The sequence below is a fragment of the Pristiophorus japonicus genome, chromosome 2 (assembly GCF_044704955.1).
Source record: "Pristiophorus japonicus isolate sPriJap1 chromosome 2, sPriJap1.hap1, whole genome shotgun sequence".
Classification (NCBI taxonomy): Eukaryota; Metazoa; Chordata; class Chondrichthyes; family Pristiophoridae; genus Pristiophorus; species Pristiophorus japonicus.
The window spans coordinates 132,898,075-132,922,778 of NC_091978.1; the positions used below are offsets into that span (position 1 = coordinate 132,898,075).

Below are 24,704 nucleotides of genomic sequence, written 5' to 3' on the forward strand. Positions count from 1 at the left end.
CCACTGTAGCGCGCCTGTGCAGAGGTCCCGGCACTGTTTTCAGCACAGGGACCTGGCTCCGCCCCCCACAGCTCATGCTGCGCTGCGCCCAGCTCCAGAGGACCAGCAGGGAGCCGGAGAATAGGTGAGTTTTTTTTAGGCGCACTTGGTGGCGCGAAAAACGGGCGTCCAGGGAACGGCGCGGCCCGAAACTTGGGCCCAATGTTAGTTCAAATCCCATCATGGCCATGTGAGAATTTGAATTCTGGAAATAAAAAGATGTTCTGAATAAATAGATGACTATGAAGCTGTCAGATTGTTGTAAAAATCCATTGGTTCACTAATGTCCTTTAGTGAAGGAAACTTGTTGTCTTTTTGTGGTTTGGCCTATATGTCCCACATGGACTGCAGTGGTTGAAAAAGGCAGCTCACCACTACCTTCTCAAGGGCAATTAGAGATGGCCAATAAATGCGAACCTTGCCAGCGATACCGACATCCCATGAACGAATAAATATGTAACTCCAGTCCCACAAAAATGTGGTTGAAACATAACTGCCCTCTGAAGTGGCCTAGCAAGCCACTCGGTTGAGTCAAACTGCTACATGTAGCGGTTCAAGAAGAAGGCCTATCATCACCTTCATAGATGAAATAGGACTTGCCAGCGATGCCCACATTCCAAGAATGAATAAAAAAGCTATGGTTGAGAAGTGAGATTGAGGTATAGAGATATGTAATAACATAGGAACAGGAGTAGGAGTTCTTGATTTCCCCATCAGAGGAAATAGTTTCTCTGTATCTAGCCTGTCGAATTCTTTTAACATTTTAAACATCTTGATCAGATCACCGCTAATGATTTTAGACTCAAGGGAATACAAGCCAAGTTTATGCAATCTTTCCTCATAACTTAATTGTTTAAGCCTCTGTATGATTCAGGTGTATCTGTGCTGCACCCTCTATGAGGCCAATATATGCCTCCTCACGTGTGGTGCCCAAACTGAACACAGTACTCCAGATGGGGCTTGAAGCATAACTTCCTCCCTTTTGTATTCCAGCCCCCTTGAGACAAAGACCAACATTCCATTAGCCTTTATTAAAAATAGTTTTTTGTACCTATCTACAAACTTTAAATGATTTGTGTATTTGGACTCCCAAATCTTATTGCTCCCCTACAATTCCTAGGTCTAGAAATTCAGTATGTTAGCGCCTCCCATTAACGTCGGGCAGGGGGGTGACGCTAAGGGGGTAGCGACTGAGCATGGCGAATGCAGCGACACCCGCAAACTTCAGTGCCGGTTTAGTGCTAGCTCTAACTCGTCGTGCCTGGGCCTTTAACGCCTCGTAAATCATGAGGTTATAAAGTGCGCAGCGCCCCGTTTTCACTCCAGATGTAAAATTGACTCTCGCCCACTGCTATATCGCCGTGCGTCAATAACGCCAGCAAGAAGAGGCATTGTGAACTCGGCTGGCCGCTTGGGGAGTGGTACTAAAGGAAATGGTTTTCAGCTAGTGCAACCTTTATTATTTGCACCAGTCTGGTGCCTGCACAAAGATTTTCATATTCCACTAGTGCAAGATGGCCAAGCCCTCCACTTTGTGAGAGTGATTGGGACTGTAATGGCAGTTGCGCAGGTCACTTTGCAAAACAGAGCTGCCGACAACTAGCTTATGCAGCATCATTAGCCCTTCCCTTTAAGCGAGGGAAGCAGCCTCTCATGTCGTTACCAATGCATTCGAAATTGTTTAGCGCTCTGCCGCTACCGCCCTGCTCTCGGACTTTAGCACGCTAAGAGAAATAGTTAGCACTTGATTTAGCACTCCATTTCCCTCTTGGAGCGCTAAAACTGAATATCGCTGGAGGAAAGAATGATTAGCGCTTGGCGCTACTTTTTCAACTTTTCAAAACTCAATGCTCCAACTGGGGCGCTACCAAATATCTAGCCCCAATAACCATTAAACAAATACTCTGATTTATCGTCAAAGTGAATGGCGTCACACTTGTCCACATCACGCTCCATCTGCCATAGTTTTACCCACTTTATCTATGTCATATATTCTACTGTCATTGTAATCAATTAAACTGACCTAAGTTGTATACCGTGAGAACACTGACCACTAGGTGGTGAACTTGTGGGAGACACACCTAACCTGGACTTCCAGGTATAAAAGGGGAAGTTCCACCCATCTTCATCAATTCAGTGCTGGCTAATAAAGGTTACTAGTCACAGAGTGACCTTCTTTCTATTATGGGCCTCGTGTGCATTTATACTGTATAGGAAGGACATATTATTGGCGACGAGAAACTGGGATTTAAACCACGCGAGTATGGCCACTAGCAGCACAGACGAGAGGTACTGTGTTGGTGATGATTGGGACGATTTTATTGAGAGACTACAGCAAAGTTTCGTCACTAAGGAATGGTTGGGACAGGATTCGGCCGACAAACGCAGGGCTCATCTCCCGCCGGTTTGTGGATCCAGAACGTGCTCCCTGATGAAGGACCTTCTAGCGCCAGAGAAGCCGGCGGACAAGACTTTTGAAGAGCTCAGTAAGTTGATCGGGGAACACTTTAAACCGGCAAGCAGCATGCACATGGCGAGACACCGGTTTTACACACACCGGCAGCGAGAAGGGCAAAGCGTTCCAGACTTCGTCGCAGACCTCCGGCAACTGGCGAGTCTATGTAAGTTCCCAGATGCATGCAGAGCAGAGTTGCTGTGAGACTTTTTTTATTGAGGGCATCAGGCACGCTGGGGTTTTCAGGAAACTGATTGAGACCAAAGACTTAACCCTGGAAACGGCGGCTTTGATGGCCCAGACATTTATCTCAGGGGAGGAAGAGACCAGAATGATGTTTGACAAAAATCTTGGTTTAAATGCAGCAAATGGACAGGGAGTCAACATTGTTAACGTGGCACACAGTTCTCCAGGCAGACAGGGGCAATCGGACATGCCCGAGCATGTAGTTGAACCCAAAGGGGGAATTCAACAGAGACAATGGCTAGATGAACAGCGATTCATGCCATCGCAAGGGACAATGTGGCCAGTAATGGGGCCATCAACACCTGTCAATGGTGCGTTTAAGGACAGTTACAGAGACAGTCAGAGACGATTGACTGGCAATGGACCTTTTGTTTCCAACAACGGCTCATGTTGGAGGTGTGGAGGCAAACACACAGCCAAAGCTTGCAGGTATCAGCAATACCTGCAGAAATTGCTACGTCAGCAGTCACTTGGCGCGTATGTGCAGGAAGCCTGCAGCCAGGTTGATGTACGAGGAGGACGGGCCCGATGTAAGCCCTACGAGGCCAAATGGACACAGGGGGAAATTGCTGGAAGCTGAAGTTCAGCGAGTTCATGTGGAGCACATATACAGTTCATACACCAGGACGCCACCGATAATGATGAAAGTGCTTCTCAATGGCATCCCAGTATCAATGGAGCTAGACATGGGGGCCAGCCAGTCTCTGATGAGTATCAAACAGTTCGATAAGTTGTGGGCGGCCAAGGCCAGGAGGCCAAAATTATTGCCGATTGACGCACAGCTACGGACATATACAAAGGAGATCATTCCGGTGCGAGGCAGCGCCACGGTAGTCGTGACCCACAAAGATTCGGAGAACAGGTTACCACTCTGGATTGTCCCGGGTGATGATCCCGCACTGCTGGGGAGGAGTTGGCTTGCTGTCATGAACTGGAAATGGGGCGATGTCAATGCAATTTCTTCTGTGGAGCGAATATCATGCTCATAGGTCCTGGACAAATTTGACTCACTATTTCAACCCTGCATTGGCACTCTCATGGGGACCAAGGTAGTGATTCACATAAACCCGGATGCCAGGCCAGTATACCACAAGGCCAGGTGATGCGGGAAAAGATAGAAGGCGAATTGGACTGCCTGCTGAGGGAAGGCATCATCTCCCCAGTCGAATTCAGTGAATGGGCGAGCCCAATTGTGCCGGTGCTCAAGGCGGATGGGTCGGTCAGGCTATGTGGTGATTACAAGGCCACCATCAATCGGGTGTCACTCCAAGACCAGTACCCACTGCCGAGAGCGGAGGACCTCTTTGCGACGCTATCCGGTGGCAAACTTTTTTCAAAATTGGACCTGACCTCAGCTTACATGACCCAGGAGCTGGTGAGTGAGTCAAAGAAGCTGACCACCATCACGACACACAAGGGGTTGTTTGAGTACAACAGATGTCCGTTCGGGATTCGCTCGGCCGCCGCGATCTTTCAACGAAACATGGAAAGTCTCCTCAAGTCGATTCCAAGAACTGTGGTTTTTCAAGAACACAACCTGGAGGAGGTGCTACGCAGACTGGACTGGGTAGGTCTGCGACTGAAAAAGGCGAAGTGCGTCTTCCTAGCTCCAGAGGTAGAATTCCTGGGGATGAGGTTAGCAGCAGATGGGATCAGACCTACTGCGTCCAAAACGGAAGCGATCCAGAGAGCACCCAGACCCCGTAACACGACGGAGCTGCGTTCGTTCCTGGGGCTCCTGAACTATTTTGGTAACTTTCTTCCCAAATTGAGCACGCTGTTAGAGCCGCTACACGTGCTCCTACGCAAAGGTCACGAATGGGTCTGGGGGGACAGCCAGGAAAGGGCTTTTCACAGAGCACGCAATTTGTTATGCTCCAACAATCTGTTAATGCTATATGACCCATGTAAGAAACTTGTTTTAACGTGCGATGCGTCGTCCTATGTGATCGGGTGTGTGTTGCAGCAAGGTAGCTTATGCCTCCAGAAGTCTGTCCTAGGCAGAAATGGGCTACGGGATGGTAGAAAGGGAAGCGCTTGCATGTGTACATGCAATAAAAAAAATGCACCAGTACCTGTTTGGCAGGAAATTTGAGCTGGAGACAGATCACAAACCCCTAATGTCCCTTTTGGCCGACAACAAGGTCATAAATGCAAATGCGTGAGCCCGCATACAGAGGTGGGCACTCATGTTAGCCGCCTATGACTACACAATTCGGCACAGACCGGGCACTGAAAACTGCGCCGATGCACTCAGCAGGCTCCCACTAGCCACCACCGAGGGGCAACCGAGCATGCTGCTGAGATGGTCATGACTGTTGAAGTTTTCGAAAGTGAAGGCTCACCCGTGACAGCCCGTCAGAACAAAGTCTGGACAAATAGAGACCCGCTACTGTCTTTAGTCAAGAAATGTGTCCTGAATGGAGACTGGGCAGCCACATACGGGGCATGCCCTGAGGAATTTAAACCATTTCACAGGCGCAAGGATGAACTCTCGATTCAGGCCGATTGCCTACTGTGGGGAAACCGAGTAGTCATGCCCCAGATGGGCCGGGAGGCGCTCATCCGAGAACTCCACAATGAGCACCCGGGCATTGTCATGATGAAGGCAATTGCCAGGTCACACATTTGGTGGCCAGGGATAGATGCAGACCTGGAACTTTGTGTTCGCAGGTGCAACACGTGTGCCCAGCTGGGCAATGCACCCAGGGAAACCCACCCTTAGCCCCTGGTCCTGGCCCGCCAAGCCATGGTCACGCATCCATGTGGACTACGCAGGTCCTTTCATGGGAAAAATGTTTTTGGTTGTAGTAGACGCCTACTCCAAATGGATCGAGTGTGACATTCTCAATTCAAGCACATCCTCGGCCACAGTAGAAAGTCTACAGGCAATGTTCGCCGCCCATGGTCTACCGGACGTCTTGGTCAGCGACAATGGCCTGTGCTTTACAAGCATTGAATTCCAGGTCTTCATGGCAGGAAATGGTATCAACCATGTCAGAACGGCACCGTTCAAGCCGGCCTCAAACGGCCAGACGGAACAAGCAGTGCAGATAATCAAACAGGGGATGCTCAGAATCCAAGTGGGTTCCCTACAAAGCCGCTTATCACACCTCCTGTTGGCCAATAGATCCTGACCACACTCCCTCACAGGGGTCCCATCCGCAGAGCTGCTAATTGAAAGGACGCTCAAAACCAGGTTATCCCTTATACACCCCGCCATGAAAGAAATTGCTGAGAGCAGGCGCCGGTCACAATGTGACAACCATGATGGGAATGCAAGGGCGCGATGTATTGATGTCAATGACCCTGTCTTTGTCCTCAACTACGCTGCAGGGCCCAAATGGGTTGCAGGCAATGTGATTGCCAAAGAGGGGAATAGGATTCTGGTAGTTAAACTTACCAATGGACAAATCTGCCGCAAACACGTGGATCAAACAAAAAGGAGGTTCAGCAACCCCATAGTAGAAGCAGAGGAAGAACACGATGTAGAGTTCACTCCTCCACAGGTGGCCGAACACCGGAACCAAGTGGAGGAGAGCCCAGTCACTGTGGGCAGTCCGGACAGGCCTGAGGCACTGCAAACAGCAGACACTCAGGCCAGCGCCCAACAACTGGAGCCCCAACTCAGGCGCTCTACAAGGGAGCGTAAACCACCAGAGAGACTCAACCTGTGATCCCAATAAGACTTTGGGGGGGAGGTGATGTCATGTATTCTACTGTCATTGTAATCCATGTATAAACTGACCTAAGTTGTACACCGTGATAACACTGATCACTAGGTGGTGAACTCGTGGGAGACACTCCTAACCTGGACTTTCAGGTATAAAAGGGGAAGCTCCACCCAACTTCCCCACTTCAGTGCTGGCGAATAAAGGTTAATGGTCACAGAGTGACCTTAGAAACATACATAGAAAATAGGTGAAGGAGTAGCCATTCGGCCCTTCGAGCCTGCACCGCCATTCAATGAGTTCATGGCTGAACATGCAACTTCAGTACCCCATTCCTGCTTTCTCGCATACCTCTTGATCCCCCTAGTAGTAAGGACTACATCTAACTCCTTTTTGAATATAGAAACAATAAGAAATGTCAGATTCAAACCCACACCTCCAGAGACGATTGCGACCTGCACACAGCACCTTAGACCGCTCGGCCATCCTGACTATTCTGTCTAGTATGGGCCTCGTGTGCATTTGTACTGTATAGTAAGGACATATTAATCTATGTCCCTTTGCAAAATCCAGATCTAACCTTCACTCCCTACTGTCCTTCCTAAATCGCTGCATGGCTAAGGGAAGCAAATTATTGTTCCCTAAAATAGGGAATCAAAAGGTGGTATGGGAGGAAAATTCATGATAGAAAAATCAATTGTATTTTGGTTGGAGTGGGGCTCAATGGTATGTTCTCACTCTGTATTTTCGTAAGATCTTCGTTTATAGGCCTGTGGGAGCTGTCAATGGTCATCTATCAGATATAATCTTTAAATATTTTTATTTTCCCTCTTAAAGGTGTGACCAGGATGAAAAACAGCTAAGTACAGGTTCCAGTATTTTGTCCACAATCAGAAATCGCCTGGGACGGACTACAGATCACGGTGTTCTCTCAGCATCCCGCATCATGCAGGCATCTTCAAGAAAGACAGCTACACAGCGTAAGCTGCCATCACTTGGTTCAGAGCTGTTAAAGTCGAAGGCAGCCAATGCCTACAGCGATGAGATTCTTAGGGGAACTAAACTGTAAGTGGCATTTCTGTTTTTCAGTAATGCTTTAATTCAGGTTTCATAAGTAACAGTGTAAGTGGAGAGAGAATAGGAGTGATTTGAAGGTCGTGATCTGAACAAGATGAACCAAAATGCTAAATTAGGAGTCACTTGGCCTTAGACTTAAGACTTATAATTATAATGGCCCAGAATTTGTGGTTATAATGACGGCACAACTGTCAGTGCTTACCGACATCACACTGAAAAACTGACAGCTACCTTTGGCATCTGCACTTGCGCGGTTAAACACTGAAATCTGAAAATTGTTGTCAGTGATTACCCGCTCCTCCAAAGGGTGTGCCATTGCAGTCCTCGCCAATAGAATCGGCACACAATCACTGATTTGACATAAACTTCAACTATTTACGCATTATCCTCACTGTAAAAACCAATGAAAATGTTAAGTCTTGTTAAATCAGGAGTAACTGAGTTTTTAATGACACACCAAGTCATAATTACTGCTGAACAATCTCTCTGGCCCTCGAACACTAATTTTACAAATGTGGAATTCCATTCCCTCAGCAGGACATTTAAAAATTTCAGATTTTTAAATAATTTAAAACAATTTAAAGATTGTTTTATGATATTTAAGCTTCACCCGTAATCCCATATGTATGTCCCAATCTTTATTTTACTTTCTGTACAATGATTTAAATGTGAATGATATTCCCTGCTTTTTACTTCGTGCTTTGCTGTCTGTGAGAATTCTTCACTCTGATTGGCTGATCAGCCTGCCTATTGCCTGCCCTATTGCTGGACACCACAGATCCCCTATAGATGGTGCCAAATTCAAAGTGACATCAGAATAGAGGAAATCTACATTCTAGAGCCTTCTAACCTTTGTGGGAAGCTTTTTTCGAGGTCAACATTGAGCACCGTTCCTTCGCCACTGATTGCAAAATCAGGGGCAATATCATTGTTTCAGACCTGTGTTGGAATTCTTTTCTGTTTTGTATCACCAGTGGCTATCTGTGTGGACAATGAATGCCAGCGTGCCCCCTATTAGTCACGCACTGATGTTCACACATTTTTATGAAATTTCATCAGGAACTTCCATTAGTGGTTCTCCTGATTGCGTGGCATAACCTCATTTATGTGGATTATCTGGGATTTCTGTTGATCTTCATGTGAAGTTGTTCAACCTTCGCCGTCTCAGACCCGGTCCAAGACCACTCCAACCTCTGTCGTCGAACTACAGTACGCGGACGACGCCTGCATCTGTGCACTCACAGAGGCTGAACTCCAGGACATAGTCGACGTATTTACTGAGGCATATGAAAGCATGGGCCTTACGCTAAACATTAGTAAGACAAAGGTCCTACACCAGCCTGTCCTCGCCGCACAGCACTGCCCCCAAACATCAAGATCCACGGCGTGGCCCTGGACAACGTGGACCACTTCCCCTATCTCAGGAGCCTCATATCAACAAGAGCAGGAATCGATGATGAGATCCAACACCGCCTCCACCGCGCCAGTGCAGCCTTCAGCCGCCTGAGGAAAAGAGTGTTTGAAGATCAGTCCCTCAAAACTGTCACCAAGCTCATGGTCTACAAGATCGTAGTAATACCCGCCCTCCTGTATGGCTCAGAGACGTGGACCATGTACAGTAGACACCTCAAGTCGCTGGAGAAATACCACCAGCGATGTCTCTGCAAGAGCCTGCAAATCCCCTGGGAGGACAGACGCACAAACATTAGCGTCCTCGTCCAGGCCAACATCCACAGCTTTGAAGCACTGACCACACTTGATCAGCCCTGCTGGGCAGGCCACATAGTTCACATGCCAGATATGAGACTCCCAAAGCAAGCGCTCTATCGGAACTCGTCCACGTCAAACGAGCCAAAGGTGGGCTGAGGAAACGTTACAAGGACACCCTCAAAGCCTCCCTGATAAAGTGCGACATCCCCACTGACACCTGGGAGTCCTTGGCCATAGACCGCCCTAAGTGGAGGAAGTGCATTTGGGAGGGCGCTGAGCTCCTTGAGTATCGTCGCCGAGAGCATGCAGAAATCAAGTGCAGGCAGTGGAAGGAGCGTGCGGCAAACCAGGCTCCCCGCCTACCCTTTCCCTCAACGATTATCTGTCCCACCTGTGACAGAAACTGTGGTTCTCGTATTGGACTATACAGCCACCTAAGAACTCATGTTAAGAGTGGAAGCAAGTCTTCCTCGATCCCGAGGGAATGCCTATGATGATGAAAGTTACGGTAGCGAACCAGGAGAACACCTGAGGAAATTCCTGGTGGATAAGTTTATAAAGGGACAACCTATGATTGATTACTGAAGTTTTATGTGTGAAGAAAGAAGGTGGATTTATAGAGCACCTCATCACATCCAAAATGTTACATTTGCAGTACTGTTACTTTGTAGCAATCCAATTTGCACACCATAAATCTCTCACACAACAAGTGAATGAATGATCAGGTAAATCTGTTGGTGGTGTTAGTGGAGAGGGAAATGTTAGCCAGAACATCAGGAGACTCCTTGAATAGTGGGAGCTTTTATGTCCACTTGGGCAGGCAGACTGGGCCTTGGCTTAACATCTTATGTGAAAAATGGCACCTCTAACTATATAACACTCCCTCAATACTACCCTGGAGTGTCAGCTGAGGTCATTTGGCCAAGTTCTGGAGTGGGGAGACAAGAATCCTACCAACTGAGTCAAGTTTCAGAAAAGGGAAGAAAATTGGAAAAGAAAGCAACAAAAAGAAGCTCTGAGTGTGCTACAGGTCAGTCCAGATGATTATGTTGCACCACAGTGAGAAGAATTCTATTTGTTTTGCGTTTTACAAATCACAAAAAGAAGTTCAAAGGAGTACTTCAAGGAAGGCTCCTTCGTCATATTTGTAAGTCGCCCTTCGAGTACTGTCAGCTAATGATACATAAATGTTAAATTCACCTTTCTAAAGATTTTTGCTTTTAAATATTCCAGAGATTGCCTTCCAGCCATTACGTGGCCCCTGTGCTCTGAAAAGATGTACAGTGATGTGAGATTTTTAGTCTCATCCCTAGCTTCAGCACAGTCAGGAATATTTAATCCATCAGTTTACTGTAAATGAGGGACAGCACACTGCTGAAATAGCGGCAGGCGAAAGATGAGGGAAGGCTTACAAATATGATATAATGGAACTGATTCTTGTAACCGTGCACCAGAAAATGGCAAATATTTCACATTCCATACTTTATTTATATGTCAATTATTTAATGAGTTGTATTGCGCAAAATAAAATAGAACTGGTACAATATAATAATAGCTGGCCTTTTGTTAATGAAGCAGGTTGAATATTTTCACATTTATATTAATCCAAAGTATTACACAAATATTGAGGCTAATGATGGTAAACTATTGACCTGAAGATTACAGAAACGACAAAGTACTACCAGACAGATTGAAACATTCAAGTGTACAGTCTCATTAAACACACTTTCATTTTCCCACCCAAAATCTCAGGCACTGAGATTAGAAATCCTTCCAACAACTTTCACTTTGTTGAAGGAAAAGCCCTCAATTTGTCAAGCAATCCACAACATTCACTGTTCCTAATAAATGCACATTATTGTGCAAATATCCACTGGATATACCAAAGTGATATTTCCGCTTATCTCATAGTGCAAACACTTCGATAACTTACAAGAGCAGTCAATATGTTGAAATCACTGCAAAAGTCCACAATGGAGCAAGGCACCAATTATATCAACACTTCACACTAAAGAGGTAAGATTAAATAATAATCAGACTTTTTCTGCACTAGTCCTGAATTGAGAATAGCAGGCTGTCCAATCCATCATCAATTAACTGGTATAATACATTACTTAAAGGGCTACATTTTCGACAGATTTGCGACTGGTTTTCCGCCTGGGCGAAGCGCAAAAACTAATTTTTTGATGCTAAATGTTGGCACAACATTTTGCGCCTGGGTGGAAATTCTGGCAGTGGTTTTGCGACCGTGCTAAAATATAGCACCCATCTGATGTTTTCACCGTTTGGATGATGTCAATTGGCGTGCGTCGCTGCGCTATCGCCCCAGGCGGAAAATTCGGCGATTTCACCCTTTTTACTGTCCGCCCAGAAACCCGGCCGAGAAAATCAGTCCAACCCAGGGCGCACCCGGTGCTAACAGCACTATCTTGAAAACGGAGCAGAAGTTCAGTGCATCAAAAGATTGGGAGAGGGAAGGTTGCGTTTTACACAGTGAAGTTTTATGTGAGTTTATAGTTTTAAAGGATATTTTAAGGACATTTAAAAAAAAAAAATGGGGTCTGTACTATGTCAGCCACTATTCCTGGCTGCTTGTTCTATGCAGCGTCGAGCTGGAAGAAGGCTTATTGCTGAGCCTATTGAGCGTAATCGAAGAGGTCCCACGAATTTACAGGCAACAGCACTCATACCAGCAGCTCTCTGAGGCACAATTCATTAGAAGGCTGTGCTTCTGAAAAGAGGTGGTCACAGCTCATAAAGACAGACCTACAGCCTACCAGCACCAACAGGACTGCACTGCCCGTCAAGGTGAAGGTGACTGTGGCACTTGCCTTCTATGCCTCCGGCTCCTTTCAGGCATCAGCAGGGGACATGTGCTCCATCTCGCAGTACGCTACACATTGCTGCATTCGCCAGGTGATTACTGCACTGTACACATGCAGGATGGACTTCATAAACTTCCCAATGACCAAGGAGGCACAGAATGAGAGGACTGTGGGTTTTGGATGAATTGCTGGCTTCCCCAAGGTTCAGGGTGCCATTGACTGTACGCACATCACCCTGCGAGCACTTTTACTCAATCCAGAGGTTTACTGAAACCGAAAGGTTTCACTCCATGAATGTACAGATCATCAGCGACCATACTCAGCGCATCATGGCAATAAATGCCCAATATCCAGGGACATTCATGATGCTTTCATCTTGTGTGAGAGCAGTGTCTCTTGCTTGTTCGAGGGTCAACCACAAGGCCAGAGCTGGATGCTGGGGGACAAAGGTTACGGCCTCGCCACCTGGCTCATGACCCCCCTCGGGAATCCTCAGACAGAAGCCGAGCATTGCTATAATGCGAGCCATATAGCCACATGCAAAATCATTGAACAGACAATTCCGATGCCTGGACGCTGCCTGCAATACTCCCCTCAGCAGGTCTTTGAGTTCAATGTGGTGTGCTACATGCTACACAACTTAGTCAACATGAGGGAACAGGATTTGCCACTGAGGACTGCAGGACCACCTCAGGAGAGAGGGGAGGAGGAGGCGGAGCACGACAAGGATGAGGACGAGGAGGCTGGCGAGGAACCCATGCCACCACCACCTCCTCCCCCCCCCCCACCCCGTCCCTCCCCTCCAGTTTGATATCATCTGTGAATTTGACAAATTTACATTGTGTTCCTAAATCCAGGTCCTCTATGTAGAGGTTCATGGGGAGTATAAACATTGGCATTGATCAGTTAGGCTGAATGGTCTGTTTCTGTGCTGTAAATTTTATGTAATTTTATGTAAAAGTAAATGTGCCCAGCCTCGGTAGTACCTACTACTTTCTTTATTTCCGCAGCTTCGTTTTCCAGATCCCAAGTTTTACCTAAATATCTGCTGCTTTAAGGTTGTGTAGCAGCCTTTCCTCTGAAATTTTATCCAACATTTTATGGAAGTCTACTACACTAAATAATCGGACTTTCCAACATGCAGTTGCCATGTAATTTCCTCAAATAAGTCAGAGGTTGGTGAGGCAGCATCTGCTCCTGCTACCACTTACTACATTAAGAAAGAATGAACTTGCAGTTGCATTTGTCGAAATATAGCCATTGTTGTAATGTAGCAGACAAATTGCAGACTGCATGGTCCCATGGTTTTCGAAATGTTGGTTAAAGGATAAATATAGGCCAGTAGACTGGGAGATCTCTGCAGTTCTCTTTTGTTTTGTTGTTGTTTCTGCTATAATGGGTGGCATAGTACTAGTGAGTACTTCTACTGAGTAATCATTCAACATATTGACCAGTTTTCATTCATTTTTAGTTTCAACTATATTTGCATCTTTAAGAAATTTTAATTTTTTGTCATAACCCTATTAATACAGAAAGAAATTATTAATTGTTAAATTTGACTCCGACAGTTATGCTTATTTCTAGTGTTCTCTTCACCCCTTTTATTGGTATGAATATTATTGTATATTACTGACAGTCAGCCAATACTGTACTGGCAACTACACCTGGCAGGGGAACAAATTAGTACAATATAAAACTCCTCCATATAATCTTAAGCAATTAATAATATATTTAAATAATCATTCCCAGAAAGTTACTTTCAAGGCTTTAAATGAATCTTGACATTTAGATGATAGTTATAATCTGTTCAAGCTTACTGTCATTATTTTGAATATTAATTGAAACCTCTGTCAGATTACAACCTTTTAATTTCAATATAAGTAGCTATTATTTTACATTTAGTCAATAAATGAAATTTCAATAAGTAGTATAAAATTGGACATTACTATCCCAGCAATATATCATTAATAGATCATTTGAACTGTTTTTTTCTTTTATTGACAATTTTTGTACTGTGCAGCTGATCATTCAGCAATGGAAGTGTTAAACAGTATCATAAGGACACCTGATTTTAACTGCATGCAATATTGCTACTATGCTAATGAGGTTTCTAATTCTCATCTGTTCAGACACACTGGCACTGATTGGTTATCCTCTCCTCCAGTCCAGACTACTCGTAATAACCAATTGCCACCCATTAATTCAGAGTCAGCAGAAACGCACCTTTCCATGCCTGGGTCAAGACACCAGCTGGTAAGATGGAAGGCTTTGATAGCTTCATGTTTTGTCAGTTAAATCTGTGTCATTATCACCAAATGACATAATTATGTCAGTGCTGTTTTAGGATATCTCGACCAAGGTGTTGCTGGGAGCTCATAACTAACTTCAGTGGCCCTGGGCTTGGGTGGGCTGAAATTAGACTGAATTCCCACTACTGATCATAACCATCAATAACCCCTTACTGTAAAATTTGCATCCCTGGACATTTGGTGAGGATCAATTTGGGCTTTGCTGCGCTGCTCCCCATGGATAATAATCACTTTGTCTAGGCGTACACATGCAAAATGACCACTTGGTGAGATACCAGAGAACGGCTTGCCAGCATGTCACCATATTTGTGAGAAAACAGAGAAAAGTGGAGAAATTTCTGGCAGAATATATAGGCAATTAAAGTATAACTGTATCTGGGCAAATTGACTGATGCCACACATTTCCAATATAACTTTCCCAAACTTTCCAAAGGTTGGATCTTGTACTTACACAAACATTAGATTATTAATAATGAATTATCCTTCAGTTTAAAAAAAATACACAAAAATTGTATTCCGCCACAGAGAGGAAGATTCCCACACAGCCGAGTATCCAGTGCCATTGGGGAAGGAACAGGTCGACGACCTCTCAGGGAACGACCTATCACTATGGATACATCTTCACGGCCAAACACAACTCATACATTTAGGGTAAGGACTTTGATTTCAATATATTGAAATAAATTACTTAACATAAAGCCACCATAGCCTAGAAATTGGCAGATGAACACTTACTGGGGCCGAAATTCAGAAACCTGGCGCACTTACCATCTTTTAAGTGTTTTCACCGCTGGGTAGGATGAGGTCGACTCTTGATCGATATTCAACTCTTTGTCCTTTTTTTGAAGTGGCCAGGAAGTTGGTCACAACGGGGGAGGAAGTGCGGCGGTAATTGCTGTTGAGGGGTGGAAGTGGAGGCGGGACGGCTTCTCCACCACTGTCAGTCAGCAGCTGAGCGGTGATGATGTAATTGTACATCTACGTCACTACGCTCTCCACTTAACTTAAAGGGGAGAGAAGCAGCGATTATTTAGGATCGGCCACTGGGTCACCAGGGAATGTTTCGGCCAGGCCAGCGGGTCCTGTCGGCCGGCCAAAAAAATAAAATGGCGACCGCGGAAGTGGGCCTTGTCTTTAATGGCCGCCGTGCAGCCATGGCTCACAGACAGAATGCAAGTTGTACTGACAGAAAAAGCTGTTGGGGGCACCACTCAGCGGGCATTAGATTTTTGGGTCTGAATTTTGCTGGCGGTGGGGAGGTCCCGGCAGTACACATAAAGCCGCTCAGCTGCGGCGGGGTAGAAGTGGGAACCACCGGAAAACCCCCCGTGCTGAAATTTTCTGACGGCGGCCATTTGACCACAAATCGGCAGCCATTCCATTCCGCCGCTTGGCTGCCGCATTCCAGCGATAGCAGACCTTATTGGGGCTGAATTTTGGCTCCACTATGTTTGTATGACTTTCTTGCATATTTTGTTTGTGTGATCTGAAGACAGCTTAAATAGTTTTCATTACAGCAATACATTGTGTGTTATTAACTGTCTTAGATTTCTGATTAAAGAAAAAGGCTAACTCCTCATCACACGTTAAATATAATATCGTATAGGAAATCCTTCTCCAAAACTCAATCTGGATATTTATAACAATCTCTATGTGGAATAAAAATCAAATATCTTCAGGATGCTACATGATCTCGGGGATTTTCAAGTGGGGAAAAATAACGAAGATAAGGACAGATGAGGAATTCCTCCTCACCAATTTTAATGGATAGAAAACTTGCAAGGCCCCTAACCTCAACACCCAACTTTCAAATATGTACTCCCAGTGGGCAAAGCTCTTTGCAAGGACCACATATTCATACAGTAAAGAAAGAAAGACTTGCATTTATATAGCACCTTTCATGACCACAGAACATCCCAAAGGGTTTTACAGCTAATGAAGTACTCTTTGAAATAAAGCCGCTGTTGTAAAGTAGGAAATGTGGCAGTCAATTTGCACCCGGCAAGGTTCCACAAACAACAATGTGATAATGACCAGATAATCTGTTTTTTGTTATGTTAGTAGAGGGACAAATATTGGATGCGTCTATTTATACTAACTGAAATGCAGCCGTTTCTCTGATTGGCTCTCCAGACCTATTGCTGACTGGTCCCCTTGGAGGATAAACCACACCCTGAGGTTCCTCTGGAATGTGAAACTGGAATCGCCCAGCCTAAGTTCTGAGTAAATTTCTAATTTGTAATTTGATCCATTTTGACCGGAAGCCACAGAGGGTAGCTCTCCCCAAAAGCCACCAAGTTCCAGCTGAAGACCCTTACCCCAGCACGTGTGCTGCCTCCCACAGCCAAAGTCCCTTACCCCAGCATAAGTGCTTCCCTCCCCCAGCTGAAGTCCATTATCCCAGCGTAAGTGCATCCCTCCACCAGCTGAAGACCCTTACGCCAGCAATCCCTCCACCAGCTGAAGACCCTTATCCAAGCACAAGATCTTGCCCCCTCCCCTCCACCCTCCGCCCCCCCCCCCTATTGATGTGGCATTGTGTGCGGATTATTACAGGTTTATTGGGTATGAAGTGAATAGTGACAGTGTTGTGACTTCTGGATTTCATCCACCTCAACGATGTCCCTTGTAACACACTCAGAGCTTGCACGCACCAGGGGCTGGGAAGAATGTGATCCATCTTCTCTGAGTTCCCTCTCTTCCCTCCAATCCCATTCATCCCCCCTCCTCAGGTTTGCTCTCTCTCTCTCTCTCTCTGCCCTCCCTCCCCCAAACTCTCTCTCCCCACCTGCCTCTCTATCTCTCTCCCTCTCTCCACCGCCTGCTCTCCCCGGCGCTGTGGGAGGCTTGGTGCCCGCTCGGAGTCTGTGTCCCGCTAGGGGAAACTCGGGACCCACTCAGGGCTGTGGGAGTCTCGGGGCCCACTCGGAGCTGTGGGAAACTCGGTGCCCACTCAGGACTGTGGGAGATTAGGAGCCCGCTCGGGGCTGTGGGAGGCTCGGGACCCGCTCGGGGCTGTGGGAGACTCGGGACCCACTCAGGACTGTGGGAGGCTCGGGGCCTGCTTGGGGCCCACTCAGGGCTGTGGGAGGCTCGGGACCCGCTTGGGGCTGTGGGAGACTCGGGGCCCACTCAGGGCTGTGGGAGGCTCGGGGCCCGCTCGGGGCTGTGGGAGGCTCGGGGCCCACTCAGGGCTGTGGGAGGCTCGGGGCCCGCTCGGGGCTATGGGAGGCTCGGGGCCTGCTCGGGGCCTGAGTCCCACTCATAGAAACATAGAAACAAAGAAAATAGGTGCAGGAGTAGGCCATTCGGCCCTTCGAGCCTGCACCACCATTCAATAAGATCATGGCTGATCATTCACCACTGTACCCCTTTCCTGCTTTCTCTCCATACCCCTCGATCCCTTTAGCCATAAGGGCCGTATCTAATTCCCTCTTGAATATAACCAATGAACTGGCATCAACAACTCTCTGCGGTAGAGAATTCCACAGGTTAACAACTCTCTGAGTGAAGAAGTTTCTCCTCATCTCAGTCCTAAATGGCTTACCCCTTATCCTTAGACTGTGTCCCCTGATTCTGGACTTCCCCAGCATCGGGAACATTCTTCCTGCATCTAACCTGTCCAGTCCAGTCAGAATTTTATATGTTTCTATGAGATCCCCTCTCATCCTTCTAAACGCCAGTGAATACAGACCCAGTCGATCCAGTCTCTCCTCGTATGTCAGTCCTGCCATCCCGGGAATCAGTCTGGTGAACCTTCGCTGCACTCCCTCAATACAAGAACATCCTTCCTCAGATTAGGAGACCAAAACTGAACACACTATTCCAGGTGAGGCCTCACTAAGGCCCTGTACAACTGCAGTAAGATCTCCCTGCTGCTATATTCAAAACCCCTAGCTATGAAGGCCAACATACCATTTAACTTCTTCACCGCCTGCTGTACCTGCATGCCAACTTTCAATAACTGATGTACCATGACACCCAGGTCTCGTTGCACCTCCCCTTTTCCTAATCTGCCACCATTCTGCCTTCGTGTTTTTGCCACCAAAGTGGATAACCTCACATTTATCCACACTATACTGCATCTGCCATGCATTTGCCCACTCACCTAACCTGTCCAGTTCACCCTGCAGCCTCTTAGTGTCTTCCTCACAGCTCACACCGCCACCCAGCTTAGTATCATCTGCAAACTTGGAGAAATTACACTCAATTCCTTCATCTAAATCTTTAATGTATATTGTAAATAGCTGGGGTCCCAGCACTGAGCCCTGCGGCATTCCACTCGTCACTGCCTGCCATTCTGAAAAGGACCCGTTTATCCCGAATCTCTGCTTCCTGTCTGCCAACCAGTTCTCTATCCACGTCAGTACATTACCCCCAATACCATGTACTTTAATTTTGCACACCAATCTCTTGTGTGGGACCTTGTCAAAAGCCTTTTGAAAGTCCAAATACACCACATCCACTGGCTCTCCCTTGCCTACTCTACCAGTTACATCCTCAAAAAATTCTAGAAGATTTGTCAAGCATGATTTCCCTTTCATAAATCCATGCTGACTTGGACCGATCCTGTCACTGCTTTCCAGGCTTGGGGCCCACTCTGGGCTGTGGGAGGTTCGGTGCCTGGTGCTGTGGGAGACTCGGGGCCCACTCAGGGCTGTGGGGGCTCGGTGCCCGCTCGGGGAGACTCGGGGCCCACTCAGGGCTGGGGGAGGCTCGGGACCCACTCAGGGCTGGGGGAGGCTCGGGGCCCACTCAGGGCTTGGGGAGGCTCGGGACCCACTCAGGGCTGGGGGAGGCTCGGGGCCCACTCAGGGCTGGGGGAGGCTCGGGACCCACTCAGGGCTGGGGGAGGCTCGGGGCCCACTCAGGGCTGGGGGAGGCTCAGGACCCACTCAGGGCTGGGGGAGGCTCGGGGCCCACTCAGGGCTTGGGGAGGCTCGGGACCCACTCAGGGCTGGGGGAGGCTCAGGGCCCACTCAGGGCTGGGGGAGGCTCGGGGCCCACTCAGGGCTTGGGGAGGCTCGGGACCCACTCAGGGCTGGGGGAGGCTCAGGGCCCACTCAGGGCTGGGGGAGGCTCGGGGCCCACTCAGGGCTGGGGGAGGCTCGGCGGATGCATTCGGTTGCTCAGTGGAGGCAACGTGGTGTTGGACGCATGCGCAGAAAATGGTTAGTAGGAATTACGCTGAGGGCGGGGGAGTGTGGGGATGGGGGTGGGGGGTGGTGCGGAGGCTGGGGGACGGGGAGTTGTTGATATTTGTCCTAACTCTCGCTTCTGCACATGCGTCGGGAGATGCATGCGCAGAAGGGAGACTTAGTACAAATAGTGACTGCGATAAATGTTGACCAGGATACCGGGGAGAATTCCCCTGCTCTTCTTCAAAATAGTGCCATGGGATCATTTACATTCAGCTGAGAGAGCAGATTGGGCCTCATTTAATGTCTCACCTGAAAGACCCAATCTCTCTTTAGAAGCATATCAATAAGAGTTAAACCGTCATTTGACAAGAGGATTAAATAACATTAAGTTTACATATTGTGTATTGTTTTGCTCATCAAGGTGAAATATCAGGACAAGAGAATAGTTCTGTTTTCAGCACCCACTGTCAATATTGTACACTATCAGGTCAGATCTAGCATAGTCAGGTGAAGAACAATGCTCCCACTTTCCTCTGCCTCAACAATGTGCCTTGAATCCACGATGCTGCACTCCTATTGCACAAGAGGATTGTTCAATTTCTCTCACTACCCTCATTCTAGTCTCCTTGAGTAAGATTGTTAATTTGGTGCCTGAAACCAGAGGTTCAGACTGTCCAAATTTTCATTTCACATAGGATATTTGTAATCAGAAAAGTGGAGACTTTATGAATCTGGGATGCATTCAAACCCAGTGCACACAGTGAAAGATTGTATGCTAACGAGTTGCACCATTCTGTCCACTAATAATAAAGGAAAATCAGCTTGTAGAACTTCCAGTATTTTTAAGATTCTTGTAATGTCATCAGTTTCAAGAATCCATTTCAGACTATTCTATATTCAAAAATGTTGGAAAAGCTTAAGAAATTATATGTGTGTTTAAATTGGAGTCAGCTTTGGTTCCATAGTATCGCTCTTGCCTTTGAGTCGGAAGGTTGTAGATTCGAGCCATACTCCAGAGTTTTAAGCATATCATCTAGGCTGACACATTAATGCATGACATAAAAGATTACCTGGCACTATTCGAGAAAGAACAGGGAGAGTTGACTTGGTCTCCTGACCAACATTCATCTTTCAACTGACACCACACAAAAAGAATGATCTGGTCATTTATCTCATTGCAGTTTGGGCCTTGCTGTGCATAAATTATCTGTCCTGCCTCCCTACATTATAGTTGGTGACTGCACTTCAAATGTATTTTATTGCCTGTGAGGTACTTTGGGATGTCATGAGGTTATGAAAGGCATTATATATATATATATAATATCTTTAAATTGCTGAAGTATTTTTGCACTGGTTTTAACAGGGCATTGTTGTCTTATCAAAGGGATGACTAATTAATGCAAAAGTTCAGCTTACCCTAAACTATCAATTATACTGTTCACTGATAGGATAGTCTGTTGATATTTGTTAATAGCACCATTTTATGACTCCAATCAGTTTGCTGTACTGTTTAAACTCTTTTGAAACATCTTTGTTGAAAAGACAGCAACAGCCTCATAGTCCATGACTATATTGGCGTGGGTGGTTTCTTCAAATCAGGAATTTCTGACTTGAGCTACAATAAATAACTCGATTACAGTGACTGTTAACTGTTGCAAAATGTATTATATTTCAGTCCGATACACCATTCAAACGATCTTTCACACCAATGGACTATGCCAGCCATACACGAACAGGGCGGGCTTATTTTACAGGTAAACAAACAGTACTCTGCTAAGCATATTTAATCAGAAACAGGGGAGTATTTGTGTGAATTCTAGAGCTGTCTCACTGCAGACCTTTAGAATATAATATCTTCTGATTGCTATCCAATGACCCCCATTAGAAAGTGCACAAGTGAACACTGGGTGCAGACAAAATGGGGCTCAGTTATAATGACCTCCACAGTTTAATACTCTGCCAAAATTCAGTTTCTAGGCTTAGAAATGAAGGGTGACCATTTGGGTGAGGTAGCTGTGGTCTTTTGGCACTTGTGGAACAGCATCTCAGCAAGGAGGGGAGAAAATTTTGGAAAAAATGCTTTTGTCATAATAATGTGCAAATTATCCAACCATTTTAATTGCATCAAGAAAGTTTGCTAATAGAGTGACTATAATTTTTAACAAAGACATTTCCAAGCATCCTAAGTAATAAACGGCCAGTTATGGTACTGGGACATATTAGAGATCCATATGGTACTGGGACATATTAGAGAGCATGGAGTCTCATCCCTGGGGGAGTGTATATCAAGAATTCAGGCATAGAGTCCATAAAATTTTCCATTATTAGTTTTAATGGACAGAAAATCATGGACAATAGATGTTCAAATATGCTCTCCTGGTTGGCAAGGCTCATTGCCAGGAGCATGATTTTGTACAAGTGATCTCTAATGTGCCAAGACTGGAAATGTGGATAAATGTTTTGTTTACAAATACTGATAGTCCAGCTATATTTTTATTGGTTTATCTACAGGCTGAGCTTTTGAGGACTAGAGTTAGATTTCTATACTATGTTGAAAAACATAAAAATAATGTAAGAGGTATATTTTTCTTATTTGATGAATACAAGATTAATTGCCCATTTATTATAGAAAATAACACATCCAGGTTAAAAGAGAAGATGCGCAACATTTAGTATCTGACGTTTCTATATAATCGGAACATGTAAGGGTGAATGAAAGGAAATCATGCAATTAGAATCCATCTGTAATAATGCTGCTTTCACACCTCTCGAGCACCTAAACTGGCATACAACCAACACAAATAGTGAATATTTTGTTCATCCAGCTGTGGAGAGTGCAAAGCTAACCAAAATGTCCAAAAAAGATTTGCTTTATAGATTGGTCCTGTTTTATTGAGATCTTATTATTATGCTTACAAATGTCTGGTTATTTTGGGCCAGGGAGTTAGTCCACAAACACCCACAATGTATAACGGTGACAGTTTTAGGTGGGTTCAGCTGGCAGTTGCTATCAGACCACTGCTGACTGTCCTAATCCGACGATTATAGCTCATCTGTCCATCTGTGTTAATATGGAGAAAATGGACATATATGGAAATTAAGTTATGTGTTTATTAAAGATATGAATAATGTATTTACAAGTTCAAAGGAATTAACTTATGGCTAACATGTCGGCTGTATATTAATTTACTTTATTGTCATTCTATTTAATTAATTTCTTTTAAAAAACTGATATAATTTATTCCTCATGTGAGTTCGTTATCTGCATATTAAGAGTGATAGATCTAAGATATCTAAGATCCAAGACAGTATCAGTTCTAAGATATAATTGGTTAGAAGTGAGGAAGCAGAAGGTAGGAGTTATGGACAGTTTCTCAGAGTGGTTGGAAGTGGGTAGCGGTGTCCCAAAACGTTTAGTTCTGGCCTCCCGTCTGTTCACTGTGTACATCAATGATTTGGATATAGGGCAATCGAAAGGCTACAGGGAAAATTCACTGGGATGCTGCCTAGTATGAAAAAATACAGATATGAAGAAAGATTTGAAAAATTAGGACTGTTTTCATTAGAACAGCGGCGATTATGGAGTGATTTGTAGAGGTGTTTGAATTTATGAATGATGTCACAGTAGATAGAAACAGACTGCTTCCCATGATTGAGGGATCTAGGATGAGGGGGACATAGATATAAGATCAAATGTATGTGATTAGAGATAGGACAAAGAATAGGAGAAACATTTTTACACTAGTAGTAGGGATGTGGAATGAACTAGTGATTGAAGTTAGTGATTGAAACAGAGACCATGCCAACAGTTAACAATAGATTAGATCGGTGGCTGAAGGAAAGAGGAATAAAGCAACATGGGAACAGAGCAGGCACTTGGGATTAGGACTGCTGCTCATGTGGAGGATAAACACCGGCATGGACTGGTTGGACCAAATGGCTTGTTTCTGTGTTGTAATTTTTATGTAATTCTAAGGTGAGAGACTAGTAAATGTTGGTATTCAGAGGGATTTGGGTGTTCATGTATATGAATCACAGAAAGTTAACATGCAGGTACAGCAAATAATTAGGAAGGCAAATGGTATGTTGACCTTTATTGAAAGGGGGTTGAAGTATAAGAGTAAGGAGGTCTTGCTGCAGTTATAAAGGGCTTTGGTGAGACCACACCTGGAGTACTTTGTACAGTTTTGGTCTCCTTATCTAAAGAAGGATATATTTGCTTAGAGGGGGTGCACAAACGTTCACTAGATTGATTCTGGGATGAGGAGATTTTCCTATGAGGAGAGATTGAGCAGAATGGGCCCATATTCTCTGGAATTTAGAAGAATGAGAGGTGATCTCATTGAAACATAAAATTCTTAGAGGGCTTGACAGGGTAGATGATGAGAGGATGTTTCCCCTGGCTGGAGAGTCTAGAACCAGGGGTCACAGTCTCAGCATAAGGGATTGGCCATTTAGGACTGAGACGAGGAGACATTTCTTCACTCAAAAGGTTTTGAATCTTTGGAATTCTCTATCCCAGAGGGCTGTGGATGCTCAGTCGTTGAGTATATTCAAGACTGAGATCGATAGATTTTTGGGCACGAAGAGATTCAAAGGATATGGGGATGGGGCATAAAGTGGACTTGATGTTGAAGATCAGCCATAATCTTATTGAATGGCGGAGCAGGCTCGAGGGGCCGTATGACCTATTCCTTCTCCAATTCTTATGTTCTTATGAATGTGATAGGATGAAAACTGATTTTTATCAATGGAAGCTATCGTCATTTAATGTTATCGTAACTTTAGAATTTTCTTTTTAGATCATGCTGGGATTGGTGTGACTGGCATCAGCCTAGGAATTTCTGCCTCTAGTTCTAATTATCACACAGATTTTGTACATCACCATCATCATCTATTAAACCAGCCACCTGTTGAAGGAGACGAGGAAGAGTATCAGACCACATGGGGTACTGACATTTTTAATTCGAACAAATGTCTGGAAAGGACAGGGTAGCTCGTTTGTATGACAAATGTTGTATTATTTGATTAATGAACAACTATTCTGTTACCAAAATGTCATCTATGTAGTTTTCTGACAGAATATAAATGTAAGCCAAGGATAGGGTAGAATGTGTTGTGCATATCTAGGTACCAACTGACATGAAATTAGGATTATTCGATATCTGAGAGGAATTGAGTGGTGTTATCAATTAGTGTGCTGTCCTTTTACCTCTGGGACCTGGGTTCAA

The 24,704-nt window shown here is 45.4% G+C and overlaps 1 protein-coding gene across 1 annotated transcript in view; it reads left to right on the top strand.

Moving 5' to 3' along the window:
* Positions 1-24,704, top strand: part of LOC139232368 (protein FAM149A-like) — a 187,919-nt gene that overhangs the window by 150,360 nt on the left and 12,855 nt on the right. Inside the window, exons 10-15 of the mRNA XM_070862570.1 lie at positions 7,249-7,476; positions 11,110-11,214; positions 14,153-14,276; positions 14,858-14,983; positions 21,149-21,227; positions 24,276-24,422. Of these exons, the coding sequence (XP_070718671.1) occupies positions 7,249-7,476; positions 11,110-11,214; positions 14,153-14,276; positions 14,858-14,983; positions 21,149-21,227; positions 24,276-24,422 (809 nt within the window). The remainder of the gene's footprint in view (positions 1-7,248; positions 7,477-11,109; positions 11,215-14,152; positions 14,277-14,857; positions 14,984-21,148; positions 21,228-24,275; positions 24,423-24,704) is intronic.